Raw genomic sequence first — 14,853 nt, forward strand, 5'->3', positions numbered from 1 at the left:
CAACAGCATAAATATATCACAGAACAGGAAATTAAATTCACTATTTATTTATTACATGTTTATTCAGGCTACATCACAATGGTGTGAGCTTATGATTTTTCTATCACACACTCCCTTCAATCTGTAAATGACTTGATTTAATACTGTAATCATATGAAAGAATTTGTACATTAAAGGTAGTGAAAAAAAAATGTTAGCCTTACAACTGCAAACATCCGTTGTTTAAAGCATGAACAGCCCTAATCATTAAGAGTCACAGGGTCATTCAACCTCAGTTATTGATTTTTTTATTTGAGTCATTATTCTGGTGCTCTACTTTGTGTAAATCTGTTGCTAAATGGAACTCTGAAACCTACAGGATATCACTGTTCCAGGACTTAACTACCCATCCCTGTTTTAAAGGTCAAGTACTCATCTTATCACTTTTGACAGTACATCTTAATGACATTCAGATCTGAGAGAAGACAGCTATTTTTCCTTGGTCTTACCAGGGCATGGTGTTCTGCCGTGAATTACAGGGTCAGTGTCTCATTTTTGGTTTCGTTTTTAAACTTAAACTTAAGACATGACACCATGTACCATTAAATAACTGAGGAGCCTTGAGCCGTGGGGGATGCAGTTATAATGCTATTGACTTATCTGCAGTGCTCATCTATGGCTAACACGCCCAAATGGAATAGTCTTCAGTGCAAACATCTTGGTAACCGTGGCATTTTCTGGCCTCCTTTCTCTGCTATGAACTGGTGACCATTTATTTTCATTATTTTTAGTTGTGCTCTCAACCCATAGGGAACCATAAAAAATTTCAAGTGCCAGTTTTAGTTGCAGCACCCATTGTACCCCCTGGCATTATCTGAACTATTACCCCCCCCCCCCCCCCCCTCATCCCAGAAGTTGTACTGCAGGGTTCTACCCCAAATTTCTTCCCATTGGGGAGTTTTTAACCTTAACTATTTGAGAATTCTGGCCTGGTTTTTCCCAGTTTTCTTTTTCCAGTGTAAAGCATTTTTGTGATAATGTCTCCGTAAAAAGTACTACACAGATAAAATTGAATTGAACTGAATTGAATTACCACATATGGTAGTACCCTTAGCCCAGCATGTAGACCACAAGTGCCCAAGGGACTCACAAAAAAGAGCCAGGTTAATCAGAGAGACATAGTTTATCTGTGGATGTAACCTTTCCATCACTGTCTGTCCAGGAATCCCGATTGAAGAGGAGGAAGAGGAGCAGGACACCTCCATAAAAGGCCGCCTCCTTGCCCTTGTGTACAAGATCAAAGGTCCCCCCCAGAAAACAGAGGAGAATCCTACAGAAGAAGAACAGGCTGCACCTAGTAAGGCTGCTATCTGTCCACATGCAGGAATTTATGTGAGAGCAGTTGCTTCTCAGGACCATCATATGTGGTTATATATCTCACTCTGTCTTAAAGCATTCAGACTCGGTTGTTTGATGAGCTGTGTTTAGAAACAGTGGTTATTGATTTTCTATGTTTTCCCTTGCACTTCATCAATACATGTAAAAAGGCTTAAAGCTACATGTCACCATTTAGCATTTTCCCTGATGTGTATGACGTGCTCCTATTGTCTGTGGGTAGGTTAAGGTGATAGGTTAAGCGTTAAGACAAATTGTTGCACTTTCGCTAATTAATGAAGATGGAAAAAGCTGAAACTCACAGGAAGGAGACCAAAGCTATATTTCTTCGTCTCTCGTGTTACTGCTGCCCAGTATCAGTCATTTCCATTTCAATTTCTGTTTCAATTTTATTATGGTAATGTGGGGCACGCTTGTCCTTGGTTCACCGTGATGGCGAGACTTATCTCTGCTTTATGCCCATCCGTTCACTCTCTCATTTGCTCTCCTCTGCAGAAGAGAAGAGTTACAGTACAATTTGTTTTCTTCACCCTTCAAAACACACAAGGGCCTCCACCCTGCTGTTTAGACTCTGGTCTATAGACCTGACCACGGGCTCCCAAACATTCCTGAGCACAAGACCCACTTGCCGAGCGCATTATCTTATACATATATTTAAATATGGAATAGAAATATCTGTGATGTATGTCAAAACACCTGCATGAATGCTGTAATTAATGCAGTGAATGTAACTTGCCATGTTTAATTAGACAGATGTGAATGTCAATGGAAAGTGATATGAGTTAAGATGTGTGTTATGGTTTCTCTTGTGGCTCTACAGTTTAAAGCCAGTGCTGTAGATCTCCATGCTGTTGTGCATATTGGCATGCTGCAGCTTGCCTGCGGGAACACGCTTATAGGTCATATTGGGAGAAACTGGCACAAGCCTTGGCTATTATCCATTGGCTCTTCTCCATTTCATAGATGACATTGGTTTTCTCATTCTTATTTTACCACACCTCTATAATAAAATAACTTTAATGTCTAAAGAGAATTAACATATATTTCAAGAACATGAAGTGAATAGTATTGTGAGGGCGAGCTTGCCATTAATTCTTTTCAGGAATTTATTTCACAGAGGGGACATGGTTGATTCACCGTACCTGGGCTCAACCAAACTAAAGCAAACTGTCAGCAGTCCAGTAGAAATGTTAAATTGCTAAATTGTAGTGAGTGAAAATCAATAGAGCTACTCAACTGGGATTTGAGATTTTTGCACTGGCAAGCAATAATCTGAAGAAAAAAAAACAATAACAAAAGGCTGTCTATATGGTTGTTGGCAAACATATCACTTGCTTAATTGCCCAACATTTGTGTTCCCCATGGTATTGCATTAATTTGTTAAGCAATTAAATTACACCTATGTTAGAGGAAAGCAAGTCAAATGGCCTTAAACCTCATGTGTGAGTACTGAATCAGATTCTCTCATGTTTTGAATAGACATTCTCCTCACAGCAAATAAAACTAGTTATGAATGTAACTGCAATTCTGTGGATCCTGGATGACCATCAGAAGCAGTGCTTAATTTGGAATATCTTCCGTCTCACACTAGTGCAGGTCAAGAAACTTATACCAGCAAAGTCATCCGTGACCTAGGATGACGGAGGCGAAAGGAATCCGCTCATCTCAGAAACTGTCCTGCGGAATCTTCTCGCATGGTTGCGATGATTCTGAGTGACAGAGAACTGTGGCAGTCCTCCAGGAATCATAGAATCTCTGTTTACATTTGTAGCCTTCATTTTATTTCATCCTTCCTGACCACCAGAGGCAGTGCTTAATACTGGATGACTCATGGAAACAAGGTCACAAAGAATCCGAACACATGCCTCACAAAGCTGAAGCAGAGGGCCTTGCCAAAAAGGCTGCACCCATTGGATGGTAGAAGGAGACAGTGACCCAGTAATATGTTGAAAAAGTGCAAGGTGATGACCACAAAGCCGTGGCACATATGATGCCCAGAAACACTCCGCTTAAAGCTGCCCACAAGGTGGAGACACTCCTGGTAAAGTGGCATGTGACCTTGGAAAATGAGAAGTGATTCCTCACTCTGTATGCATGGGAAATCATATCTTTTGGGACAGATGTTGCCTTAAAAGGGCAGAACTGTGGCAGACAAAGTGCTGGTCTGACTGCTGAATAGTCCCAGTGAGTTCAACGTGTGACTTTAGGCCCCGCACTGGGCACAACAGCTTTGCATTCCCTTTCCCCTTCACTCTGATGAGAATCAAACCTTTGGCATTCGGTCTGCTAGTGAAGCGGGTTGGTCTCGGTCACGCCGGCTGGTGGAGAGAGCACACGCACCTGGGTTGCGTTAACTAATCAGCACAGGTGCTTAAAGGGTTGTTTTTCTCCACGGGTTGGGGCCGAGGCTGGGAGCAAACACTGAGGGTGTAAGTTTTGAGTTTCGTTTCATTGCATTTTGTTTCATTTGTCCGAGCACAGCAAGACCAAGAAAGTAAACCCGCAGCTGCAAAGTTGGAGTTATTTTTATATTTGGTTATTTGAATTTGTGTTTGTGTTGGGTGCTCTCAGAGGCCAGACTCACAGCTGAAGGTACCCCCAGGTTTGGATGCTAAATCTGGCCCCCCAGATGAGACAGGAGCTCCTGCCTGATGGGAATGCACAGGGGAGTCATTTCGAAAATACTGTATGCTGTAGCACCAGCAGAAGCCTTTGGCTCCCCTGAAGAACTCTGTGGAGTGTTTGTAAGATCAGGGGTATTTGGGAAACTAGTTAGGCCAGCTATTTTATTTGCAAAGAGAGTGTGGCAGAACCACCCGCAAGCACGGAGCAGGAAAAAACAACAGCAACAACTCGCTAGTTAGTGGCAGGGACTGCAGAACACAGCTCCGTACCGAAACCCGCTGCTCTGACCTGAGATCCAAGGCTACCTGTGACAAGATACGTTGCAAATGAGCAATTGTTTTTAATTCACTCAGACTAACGAGGTGATACCACACCTGCATAGTAAGAACATGGAAAAAGGACAGTTTTTCGGATAAATGGGTTGCTTATGCTTTTGCTTATGTCATCCTAGGTCACGGGTGATTTGTCAATATAAGTTTCTGGACCTGCACTACTGTGAGCTGGGAGATATTAAGCACTGTCTCTGACAGTCAGGAGGGATGAAATAGAACCACTCCTTAATTCTCAGTGGCAGGAGTCAAGAAGAAATTCTTTATATTAAAAAGTATATTTTTTGTGCTGAGGAGTGCCGGGGGCTAGTGATGTATAGGCACTGAAGTGTACCTTACCTTCCCTGTAAGAGTTGGGAGATTAACTTTCTCAGGTTGGTGTCTGGTATATTAGTTTGGCCACGTCTAGGAAAGCATGTTGGTGAATGCAGAATCATTTGAGACCTCAGCTACAGTTTCCTCAGACATGGAACACGTGTGTGTGTGTGTGTGTGTGTGTGTGCTGTGTGTGTGCATGTGTGTTTTATTATTTTGACCTTTGGTATATTCTATCACAGTGATCAGTAATTGCATTTGGGGGCAGATTTTTTTTCAGGTGAAATCCAGAATTAGAAATGGCCTGTCGGGACAATGTACAATATTGATGACATGACCTCCTTTGTAGTTTAGCCCCCCTGTTGTTGGGAGAAGCGAGTGTGGTTCGTGTTAGCGCTGCAGCCGTTATTGGCTCTGAATTAATCATGATTCAGCAGGGAGTTTGAACGCAGGGAGAGGCTGTGGGGCGCATCAGCTTGCATGATAGAATCCCACGCAACAAAGCCCACTGAGAGGTAAAACCATCAGGGTGGGCTGAACACTGTGACGCATACAGCACTACTTCCTTTGGAATCATGGGTAATGTGGGCTGAGTAATGAAATACACCCAGTACTCCTCTGTGTGGAATCATGGTTAATGTGGTTGCGTAGTTCACCACACCTTAAAACTCCCTCATTTGGAATCAGCAGTAATAAATGCTGAGTGGAATCCTGTGCCCATCGCTTTTGAACCATGGGTAATGTGGAAAATGACACTACACATTAATTTATGTTAGGGCCACCAGACACTCTCCTCCATATTTGTAAAGGGATAGCTCACTTTCTGAAGCTTCTTTAATATTACTTCAGATTTAGTTTATCTGTTTGATTGGCCTAGAAGGTTATTGTGTGTTATTGAAGATATTTTAGATGCCAGCTACTTTGGAGTTACTACTTCATTTTGGAGCATGGAAAAACTGGGCTTGTACTGAACAGAGAAGACAAGACGACAGTTGCTTTCTACTTGCTCCTCCCATTGGATCCTGTTGAATCAGCAATCCCCTCCCTGCCGTGCTCTACAGGCTTCACAAAGTGCTCCAGTTACAATCAGCAAGCCGTCATGTCAGTTTGTTGTCCTCACTGGCTGATGCTCGGTTGCCCTGTTAATCTCCCCAGGGATATTCACAGCTTGCTGGAATGCATTCCGCCTAATTGGTCGGGGTTGGATGAGGGGGCGGGTCCCATAAAGACATTATTTCCCGGTGTTGAGTAGGGGCAGCCAGAACAGGGGAGACAGGGCATGATGGACGGTGCCGTAAATCCTTGTGCCCGGGGTAATGCCACTGTGGGAAAACAAAGGCACCAGTGAGGCTCTGTGTCCCTCTGCTGGGAGTAATCAGATACAGACGCTTGGAAAATTCCCAGATATATTACACATCTGTCAGTCTGCGCAGCCGGTGGTCAGCCTTTGTTATTCACGCGTTTCCGATTATCACCCTGTAGAATACCTCAGATGAAGAGATGTGCGAGCGGCGCGTCCGAGAGGATTCTCGCTCCAGTGATCCGTGTGGCTGTTCATTAGAATAACTTCATTGTCATTCCCCGCAGCCCGGAAGAGACACGAACGCCATGTTTCTGGAGCGTTAGAAATGCTGTAATGCACGCAGTAGCAAGTGTGCAAGCGTCCACATTTTCACACCCCTTCTGGGTCTCAGCAGTCATGCTGGTTGTGGTCGAGCGGAGCATTCCTCTGTATAACCCTGCTCTGCCTGCGATAGCTCATGAATGTGGCTACAGTTTCAGAATGTGCTGAACAGAGGCCGCTGCCTTGGGCTTGCTCGGAAGAAGCCCTTAATACTGCTGTCTCTGGTTTTACATGTCTGTGGTCAATTTCATGGAAGCGTTTTGGAATCTGAATTGGATCCCTCTCTTGTGTGACTCCCCAGCCTTCATACAAGGCTGGTGGTGTATTGATTTGAATTTAATGAAGCCTTAAGGTTTGCCTTTCATAATAGCTGTCCAAAGAGATGACCTAGTTTGCCACTTGCAAATATAATACTATCAATATATAAATATGTAAATACAATTCTGTACTAGCAATATCCATAGTCACATATTTGGATGTTGATATTGCAAGTATATTTTGAATAATGCCTTGCAGATATTGCAGCATTGCCACTGCATAAATGGGATTTTCAAAGTGTATTTTGGTAAATAGTGAATGAAAATATTATCTTTTTGCTTCAGTGACACAATTGATGAAATAAAGCCTTTGCTGTGTGGTACACAAAGAGGGTTTTCCCCCTTGTTTGTTTAATTGAAAATGCTGGAAAGCTTCTAAAAGCAGCAGTACAAAAGGGAATATTTTCGCAAGTTGATTTGCATCACTGAGACGAGCTCTGAATTGTTTCTTTGAGTCGTTCTCTTTTATCATGGTCTGCACTTTTCGCAGCGGTAACAAGTGGGATAAACCAACACAAGGGCAGACTGAGGTCTACTGAGCTCTGTTTGCTGTAGACCTCTGTTTGCTGGTGTTGGAAGAGGCATGTTGGAGCACTAAGCCAGACCTCAGAAGCTGAAGTGTTATTTCCTGCACTGTGTACACAATGGTGTAAGCAGCGATACCCTGCAGAACTAAACTGCAGAAAATAGCTGTTTTCCTGGATGGATCGGAATCCTTGATGTTAAATGTGTGGGCTGCATTGTGGAGTTGTCAGAGTTTTTCATTAGCAACTGCCATTTTTTGCTTTCAACATCTTTGCTGGCACTTGACTACCCTTGTGGAAAATCCCAACCTTGCACTCTAAAACACTAAGCATTTCAGTCTTGGCAAAGACTGTGAATCTTCTCAAAGACAATTTATTGGTTCATCAAAAAGATGTGTATATAAAGGATGTGTATAAAAACCTAACCAAGCACTTTGCTGTATAATGTTTTGACTCAATCGTACTGTATTTGACACAATTATGTAGTTGAACTACTGCTGTGCTCTGATAAATGCCAAAGTATAGTAAAGTACAGTAGCCATTTTAACAGGTTCTTCTTGGTCAGTATATCATCTAGTATTATATTTTAATCATTAAGTTATATGTCATGTTATGTGTGTGTATATATGTATATGAGAGAATAATAAAATGTGTGAATGATAAAATAGTTGTCTCTGCTCATGAGTTAAGTTTAAGTTTGCTGTATACCTGCACTATGCTATGGATATATGTAAGCCTGTGTGAAACCAGGGCCCATGAGCGTTCTGTGCCCCCCACATTCCCCATTTCCAGCCAACCTGAAGGAGCTGATCTCCCAGACGATGGTGAGCTGGGCGCAGGAGTGCCACATCCAGGACCCGGAGCTGGTGCGCGTGATGTTCAGCCTGCTGCGGCGGCAGTACGACTGTGTGGGCGAGCTGCTCCGTGCCATGAGGAAGAGCTACACCATCAGCGCCGCCTCCGTGAAGGACACCATCAACCTGCTGGCCTCCCTGGGCCAGATCCGCTCCCTGCTCAGCGTGCGCATGGGGAAGGAGGAGGAGAGGCTCATGATTGACGGCCTGGGGTAGGGAGCCGCACCCAAGCATGCCTGAATCACCCATGAACTACACCCTCACTGTTAGAAATGACATGACAGCTCTCAGTCCTCAGTTACTCATGAGGCATATTAGATTTAGTAAAGTTAACTGGTTTTATGTCCTTAAACTGTGCCTCTCTTGTGTCCAGTGACATCATGAACAACAAGGTGTTCTACCAGCACCCCAACCTGATGCGGGTCTTGGGCATGCACGAGACTGTGATGGAGGTGATGGTCAACGTGCTGGGAGGAGACAAGTCACAGGTACTAATACTCAAATTTGTATTTTAGAAAGTTGGGAGCCTGCTAATATGAATTTCTTAAAGCCAGAAAAACATCGCTCTAAGCTGTATTTGCAGTGACCCTATTGGTTCCAAAAGTGAAAATGACGGGCGTGTGTAATGATATGAATGAACACAGGAGCGGTACTTTGATTTTGTGCGGTGACAAGGTATCTGGCAGTTGCTTTGCGCTGGCAAGTGGCCGCATTGCAGAGTGAGCTGGTCCTGTGGGACTCCCAGCTGAATTCTGGCAAGAGTAAACAGTAAGTAGTAGCAGTAATGAAGACGTGAGTCTCAGCAGGTGAAGAAACTCCCTAGGCAGAGCTGTTTATACTCTGATACTTGAGTACGAACCTGAGGGTGGGGTAAGGGTGTAGAGGATCTTCATGCCAGGCCTTTTTGGGTATCATTTTGGGTTTGGGTGTGATCCGTAGCAATGCCTGTGTAGAAGCTATGCACAAATTAGACAAGTGGGAATCCTAGAATGAATCATTATCTTCTTTCATTTCTCTACAGTGCTCAAATTAGGGAAGCCCTGTGGTGTTAATATGAATTCTGGCTCTCATTGTTGCCTATAAATCTGTCTAGTTTTTGAAACTTTATGAAGAGCAATGTATTCATAGTGTGTACATATGTGAAAACATATAATTCTGATATGTACTGTAAAATGTAAGATCAGTTAATTTTTTTTTTATTCAGTCAAATGGATTATTGATCAACTTTACATGTTTGTGTATTCATTATGGTTATACTGCTCTGTTAATCGAATCTAAAAATAATCGATTGTACAGATTCTAATATGTTTCAGAAGAGTGTTTTGGAACTATTGAAAAGAAGATGAATGGGTTTGTGTCCAGGAAATGCTGCAGATTGCCTTGCCTTTAAAATAGAGCAGCGTAATGTGGAAGACCTTGTTGCCCTTCAGGAGATCGCCTTTCCCAAGATGGTGGCCAGCTGCTGTCGATTCCTGTGCTATTTCTGCCGCATCAGTCGGCAGAACCAGAAGGCCATGTTCGACCACCTGAGCTATCTCCTGGAGAACAGCAGTGTGGGCCTAGGTGGGTCTAAACTACGGGACCTGCCTCTCCCTCTCCAGCTTCTGTTTCTGCGTGCAGTGTGTGTGTGTGTGTGTGTGTCAATTTACAATGAGATGAATTTTTATCTGCTGCTCTGCAGTTCTTACGCAGTGGTAAATTGCCATGGTAACATCTCCACTTGGCAACTATCAAGGGAAAACCATGCTATGCTTATGAAAATATAAAAACAAAAGCGAGGAGAACCCTTCAATGTTTATGTAGTTCTATAACTAGCTATGTTTCCCTTGTTATTACAGTACATGTTTATTTAGGTAAACAAAAAATACCCACATAAATACTAGGGTATGCAGTAATATGTACTACAGTAAAGAATAATAAACTGTTATACGCTATGATATGAATGTAGTAAGTATGATGGTCCATGGATCTATCTCAGAATAAAACATACTGTATTGCAGTGCATATATACTGTAGCACACCCAGATGTGCTTTTGAATCCAGAAGCATCCAAGTAAACATTCCATGTACCATTAATAGTAGGCACTATGTACTAGGGACCTTATTATTTTACGGTCCTATATTAATATTCATTTGACTTTGTATTTTACTATTCTGTGTGTACTACTGCTGAAAGGTTTAGATAAAAAGTGCTGTAAACTGAACGTTTTATGGCAGTTCATGTTATCAAAATGAAAGTTATAGACTACATCATTTGCACGGCCATTTCAAGCATTTCAACCACATCACAAATTCTCTCTGAAAGCTACTATAGTTATTTAACATGGGCTTGAGTTCAGATGGCTGTATAAAGCTGTGGTCACCATCGGGACAATAATGGTGACTAAAATAATTGAAAAGTATTGCCAAAAGGAAGGTGGGCGCATCACATAAGTAAAGAAAACTCCCTTGCAGTCTTGCTGTTATGACTCACTCTTGGAACTTTCATTCATTCATTCATTTATTTATTTATTTATTCATTTTTTAATTGATGTACTGCAACTTGTATTTATATATGTAATCATTTGAAATAGGGACGTGTTGAAAGGCGTTTTGGTAGCGGAGACAAAGTGGTCGTAATAGCATGTGATAGCGGAATGTACTCTCGGTAATGGATTGTAATCCCATAAAGCAGTGTGGTGCTGGAGGAAGGCCACAGCTAGACTCAGGTAGGGCCACAGATCAGACTCCCGCCTCTTCACTGGGCGGGAATAGGCGGAGAGTGGTGAGGTGTGTGTGTGTGTGTGTGTGTGTGTGTGGGGGGGGGGGTTGTATTGTTTTAGAATGCAGCAGAGGGAACAGTGACTCACCCTGAGTTTTGGCAGGAGACGCGGGCACAAAGTTAAGACTGTGGACGGCGCTGAACGCCTGTCTGGGCGGGCAAGCATCTCGTTTCCCTTCCGGAGCTGCTATGGTTTCTCCCTGATATGCAATTAAATGCAGGAAACGTCCAATCAGATTGGGTGCTCTTCGTAATATACGCTCATGCTCATCCTTCAGATACCCTTGCAAATATGACATTGCATGAAAAACAAATGCAGCACAAGCCATGCAATGAAACCGTACATGACTCAAAGGACATTTTGAGCAGATCACAATCATACAATAATTTAAGCATGATTTGGAATGATATGAGTGCACATTTTTTGGTGCAGTTGATGAATGGTTGACAGAAACTAGCTTTCAGCAGTTTTACATGTTTTTTGGTTACATTACGTTGAAATTTACATTCCACTCACTTATCCAAGCTCTTATCCAGAGTGAACTGCAGAAGTGTTTTTTTCTGCCCAGCATGTGCTCATTGTTAGTGTATACCAGTTCCCCTAAACATGGGAAGTGTGTTAGTAATCCTTTTAAAGAAGCACTTGAAAGTTTCAATTAAATTCAGTGTAGGCAGCTGTTAACAGATTAACAGTTTGCAGACAAAAATAGAACCGAGCAGCACAGGGGTGAAAATGGTTCCCCCTGCTGCCTGTGCCAGTAACTGCACTCATCTTCACATGCTCATGTTACATCCTGTGTGGCCTTGTATGATTTTGTTTCCGGGATTTCATTAAAGTTTCTGAGTCAGAATTCCAGGGAGGTTTGTGATGGGTGCTAACATGGCACCCTCCGGTGAAGACATGGTGTTGAGATCACAGGGCTGTGATGAATTAGGAGACAAACATTGCATGCCAGTATAGTAGTGTGCAATTCTGAATCAGAGAACTCTAATAGCATTGCATTACCTAACATGATATTTTTATATTACATTACATTACATAACACAACATTTTTGCATTCTGCAGATGCTAAATGATGTAACAGCACAGGTTACATCTGTACATACTATCCACTTATGCAGCTGGATATTTACAGAAGCAATTCAGGTGAACTACCTTGCTCAAGGGTACCATTGCAGCACCTCTGCTGGGAATCAACCCAAAAGCTTTTCAGTTGCAAGCCCAGTTCCCTAAACATTATACTGCACTGCTGCCCTAGGCTCTAATAAGTAAGGATACAGATATTACATGCCAGTACAGCAGTGTGCTTTTAGAGGGCTCTGGTGGATTAGAGGGACATTACATGGAAGTAAAGCAGTGTTTTACTCTACGCAGCATCTCCAGCCATGAGGGGCTCCACTCCCCTGGATGTGGCCGCATCCTCAGTGATGGACAACAACGGGCTGGCCCTGGCACTGGAAGAGCCTGACTTGGAGAAGGTGTGTGTGTGTGTATGTGTTTGTGTGTGTGTGGTATGTGAGTTGTGTGTGTGTGCGTGTGGTGTGGTGTGTGTTGTGTGTGTTTGTGTATATGTGCGTGTGTGTGTGTGTGTGTGTGTACACGTTTGTTCTTCTTTTACGGCTTACTGAAAGCTGTTTTCGATGTGGTGTCATGTAGTGTTGAGTGAAGTAATTTAGTGCTCGAGGCCTCTCATTGCTGTGTGTTTGTGGGGGTGACAGGTGGTGATGTATCTGGCGGGCTGTGGGCTCCAGAGCTGCCCAATGCTCCTGGCAAAGGGATACCCCGACATCGGCTGGAACCCCATCGAAGGGGAGCGCTACCTGTCCTTCCTCCGGTTTGCAGTCTTCGTCAATGGTACGTCTTGCCAGATTCGGGTGGAGTTTCTGTGTATTAGCCCATTTCAGTGGAGGGCAGGGAAACCCAGGCTGTTTTCATTGACTGATGAGAAAACCGCGAGGCCAGACATGCTGTGGAATGGTCTCCCAGGTAACAAGAAGACAGACAGCTCGGCAGCATTTGAGTGGCTCTGGGAAATGGCTTACACCAAGCAACCAGTCCAGGATCAGCTCACACAAAGTTGTTTCAAGGCTCTATCATTATGTGAAAAGATTAAGCTGAACTGCTACATGGTCATTATTTGACCTGCTGGCCAGGTTAAGTACCCAGGTGAGGAGATCACAACTGTACAGGAGTGGATACAGACAAAAGGAGACCTGATCCTCTCTGTGCCTGTTCAAGATCCTGAATAGTTTACTCATCCTGTAACAGGAGAAAGAAACCCTGTTCCTGCAGTGACATGTTCTTGCAGACCTTTCTGATGTCTCTTGATTGGTAATAACTGAGTACATTACCGCTTGCTCGTCTGGGTTCATTGATCATGATATCTCATTACATTGCGTAATTAGGTTTTTGTGTGGTACAGAGTCTAGCAGCATCTCCAGCATCTACAGGGAATACACCAACTCTGTGTTTCTTAGTGCTCTTACAGATGTGATGATGATGCAAGCATATTTCTCAGAGCCTGGTTTGTGTTCAGATTGATGTAAAGTACCAGAACAGGTCTTCACAATTTCTATGCTTACAACGGGGCATGCTTTGTTGAGACTTCAGTAATCTGTCGTGTTAAACCAGAATCATTTCTTCAGATTGGCTTATGGGTGATGCCTCTGTGTGTGTGTGTGTGTGTGTGTGTGGTACCTCAGGTGAAAGCGTTGAGGAAAACTCTAGCGTGGTGGTGAAGCTGTTGATTCGGCGTCCTGAGTGTTTTGGCCCAGCGCTCCGGGGAGAGGGGGGCAATGGCCTGTTGGCCGCTATGAAAGAGGCCATCAAGATCTCAGAGAACCCCTCCATGGACTTGCCCAGCTCCGCCCACGGGGTCAGCTCAGTCATGTAAGCCCCCACCGCATCAACCCCGCCATCCCGCCCTGTCTCCCGCCATCACCAGGCCCCTCAAACCCCTCTCTTCTCTGTCATGACCAGGCCCGCCGACGGCGATGAAGAGGAGGAGGTGGTGCACATGGGAAACGCCATCATGTCCTTTTACTCCGCCCTCATTGACCTGCTGGGGCGCTGCGCTCCGGAGATGCACGTGAGTCACAGCGGTGTGGCACTGTCCCCCGAGCAGGAGTCTGATTTTAATGCACAACCTGGGCCCGCTTCACCCGCTATTCTTTAAAAAACAGGGCTTGTACTATATGTGAAAGCATTGAATGAATACAGATCTACAATTTGCTGTAGATCTAATGTGCGTTGTACAGTCTTTGTGTAATACTTTCTTATTTGTGATAGAACACTATTGTGATAGAACTCGTTTGTAGAACACAAGGAAATGTGTTTGTGCCACAGTTGCCAGGTAACATGACCCTGAGCTGCTGTGTTATCTGTGTCCTGCAGCTTATCAACAAGGGAAAAGGAGAGGCCCTGAGAATCCGTGCCATTCTGCGCTCCCTGGTGCCCACGGAGGACCTGGTGGGCATCATCAGTATACCCCTCAAAATGCCCATAGTGAATAAAGGTATGATGACTCAGTCCCCAGCAGAATGAAAATGAAAATGAAAACCCTGCTTTAATGGCAGATTACTTCCCTCCTCAGCGTTAGCGCTAATCTTAATGATTCGGCCGTTTGATTGAGCCTGCTCCGGCTCAGCTTTAAGCTCCCAACTCATTGCTCAATGTGCTTTTAACCACCGGGAAAGGATAAAGACTAGACGTGATGTTCACCTAAGTGCAGCCAGATCTCTGGAGGCTTATTTTCTCTTAGTTATTTCAGGACGCAGTGGAACCGCGTAGGCCTGAGCCTGCTCGGCACAGAATGTGCTCTCCCCTGTAATTCCCCTGCCTCTGCCTGAGACTGCCCGAAGCAGCCAGACTGCTGCTGTCTGCCATCTTGCTCCAGGAACTCTTAAGCTGTGCTGCTTTAAATGAGTATACACAGCGCATGTTATGAGTCAGCAGCGTCATGGTATGAGCAGGCCTGGATTTATTCTCTCGAGATTTATTAAGCCGTCCACTTAAAAATCCCCTAAAGTGTATTCCCCATCAATCAATACTTGCAGCTAACATACTGTATACATCACATTTTCCTGAAGGTATGAATGCTGGTACAGGGCTACATGGATAGTACACGGAT

General features: G+C 43.9%; 1 protein-coding gene across 10 annotated transcripts in view; it reads left to right on the forward strand.

Annotated features, from left to right (window-relative positions):
• The window catches only part of LOC135250381 (ryanodine receptor 3), a 126,762-nt gene that overhangs the window by 72,076 nt on the left and 39,833 nt on the right, over positions 1 to 14,853 (forward strand). For all 10 annotated transcript variants that reach the window (XM_064326604.1, XM_064326639.1, XM_064326613.1 and 7 more), the window contains 9 exons: positions 1,202 to 1,336; positions 7,901 to 8,174; positions 8,336 to 8,450; positions 9,393 to 9,525; positions 12,099 to 12,202; positions 12,443 to 12,578; positions 13,427 to 13,613; positions 13,704 to 13,812; positions 14,118 to 14,238. In XM_064326604.1, coding sequence (XP_064182674.1) covers positions 1,202 to 1,336; positions 7,901 to 8,174; positions 8,336 to 8,450; positions 9,393 to 9,525; positions 12,099 to 12,202; positions 12,443 to 12,578; positions 13,427 to 13,613; positions 13,704 to 13,812; positions 14,118 to 14,238 — 1,314 coding nt within the window. The remainder of the gene's footprint in view (positions 1 to 1,201; positions 1,337 to 7,900; positions 8,175 to 8,335; positions 8,451 to 9,392; positions 9,526 to 12,098; positions 12,203 to 12,442; positions 12,579 to 13,426; positions 13,614 to 13,703; positions 13,813 to 14,117; positions 14,239 to 14,853) is intronic.

The sequence above is a fragment of the Anguilla rostrata genome, chromosome 1 (genome assembly GCF_018555375.3).
Source record: "Anguilla rostrata isolate EN2019 chromosome 1, ASM1855537v3, whole genome shotgun sequence".
Taxonomy (NCBI): Eukaryota; Metazoa; Chordata; class Actinopteri; order Anguilliformes; family Anguillidae; genus Anguilla; species Anguilla rostrata.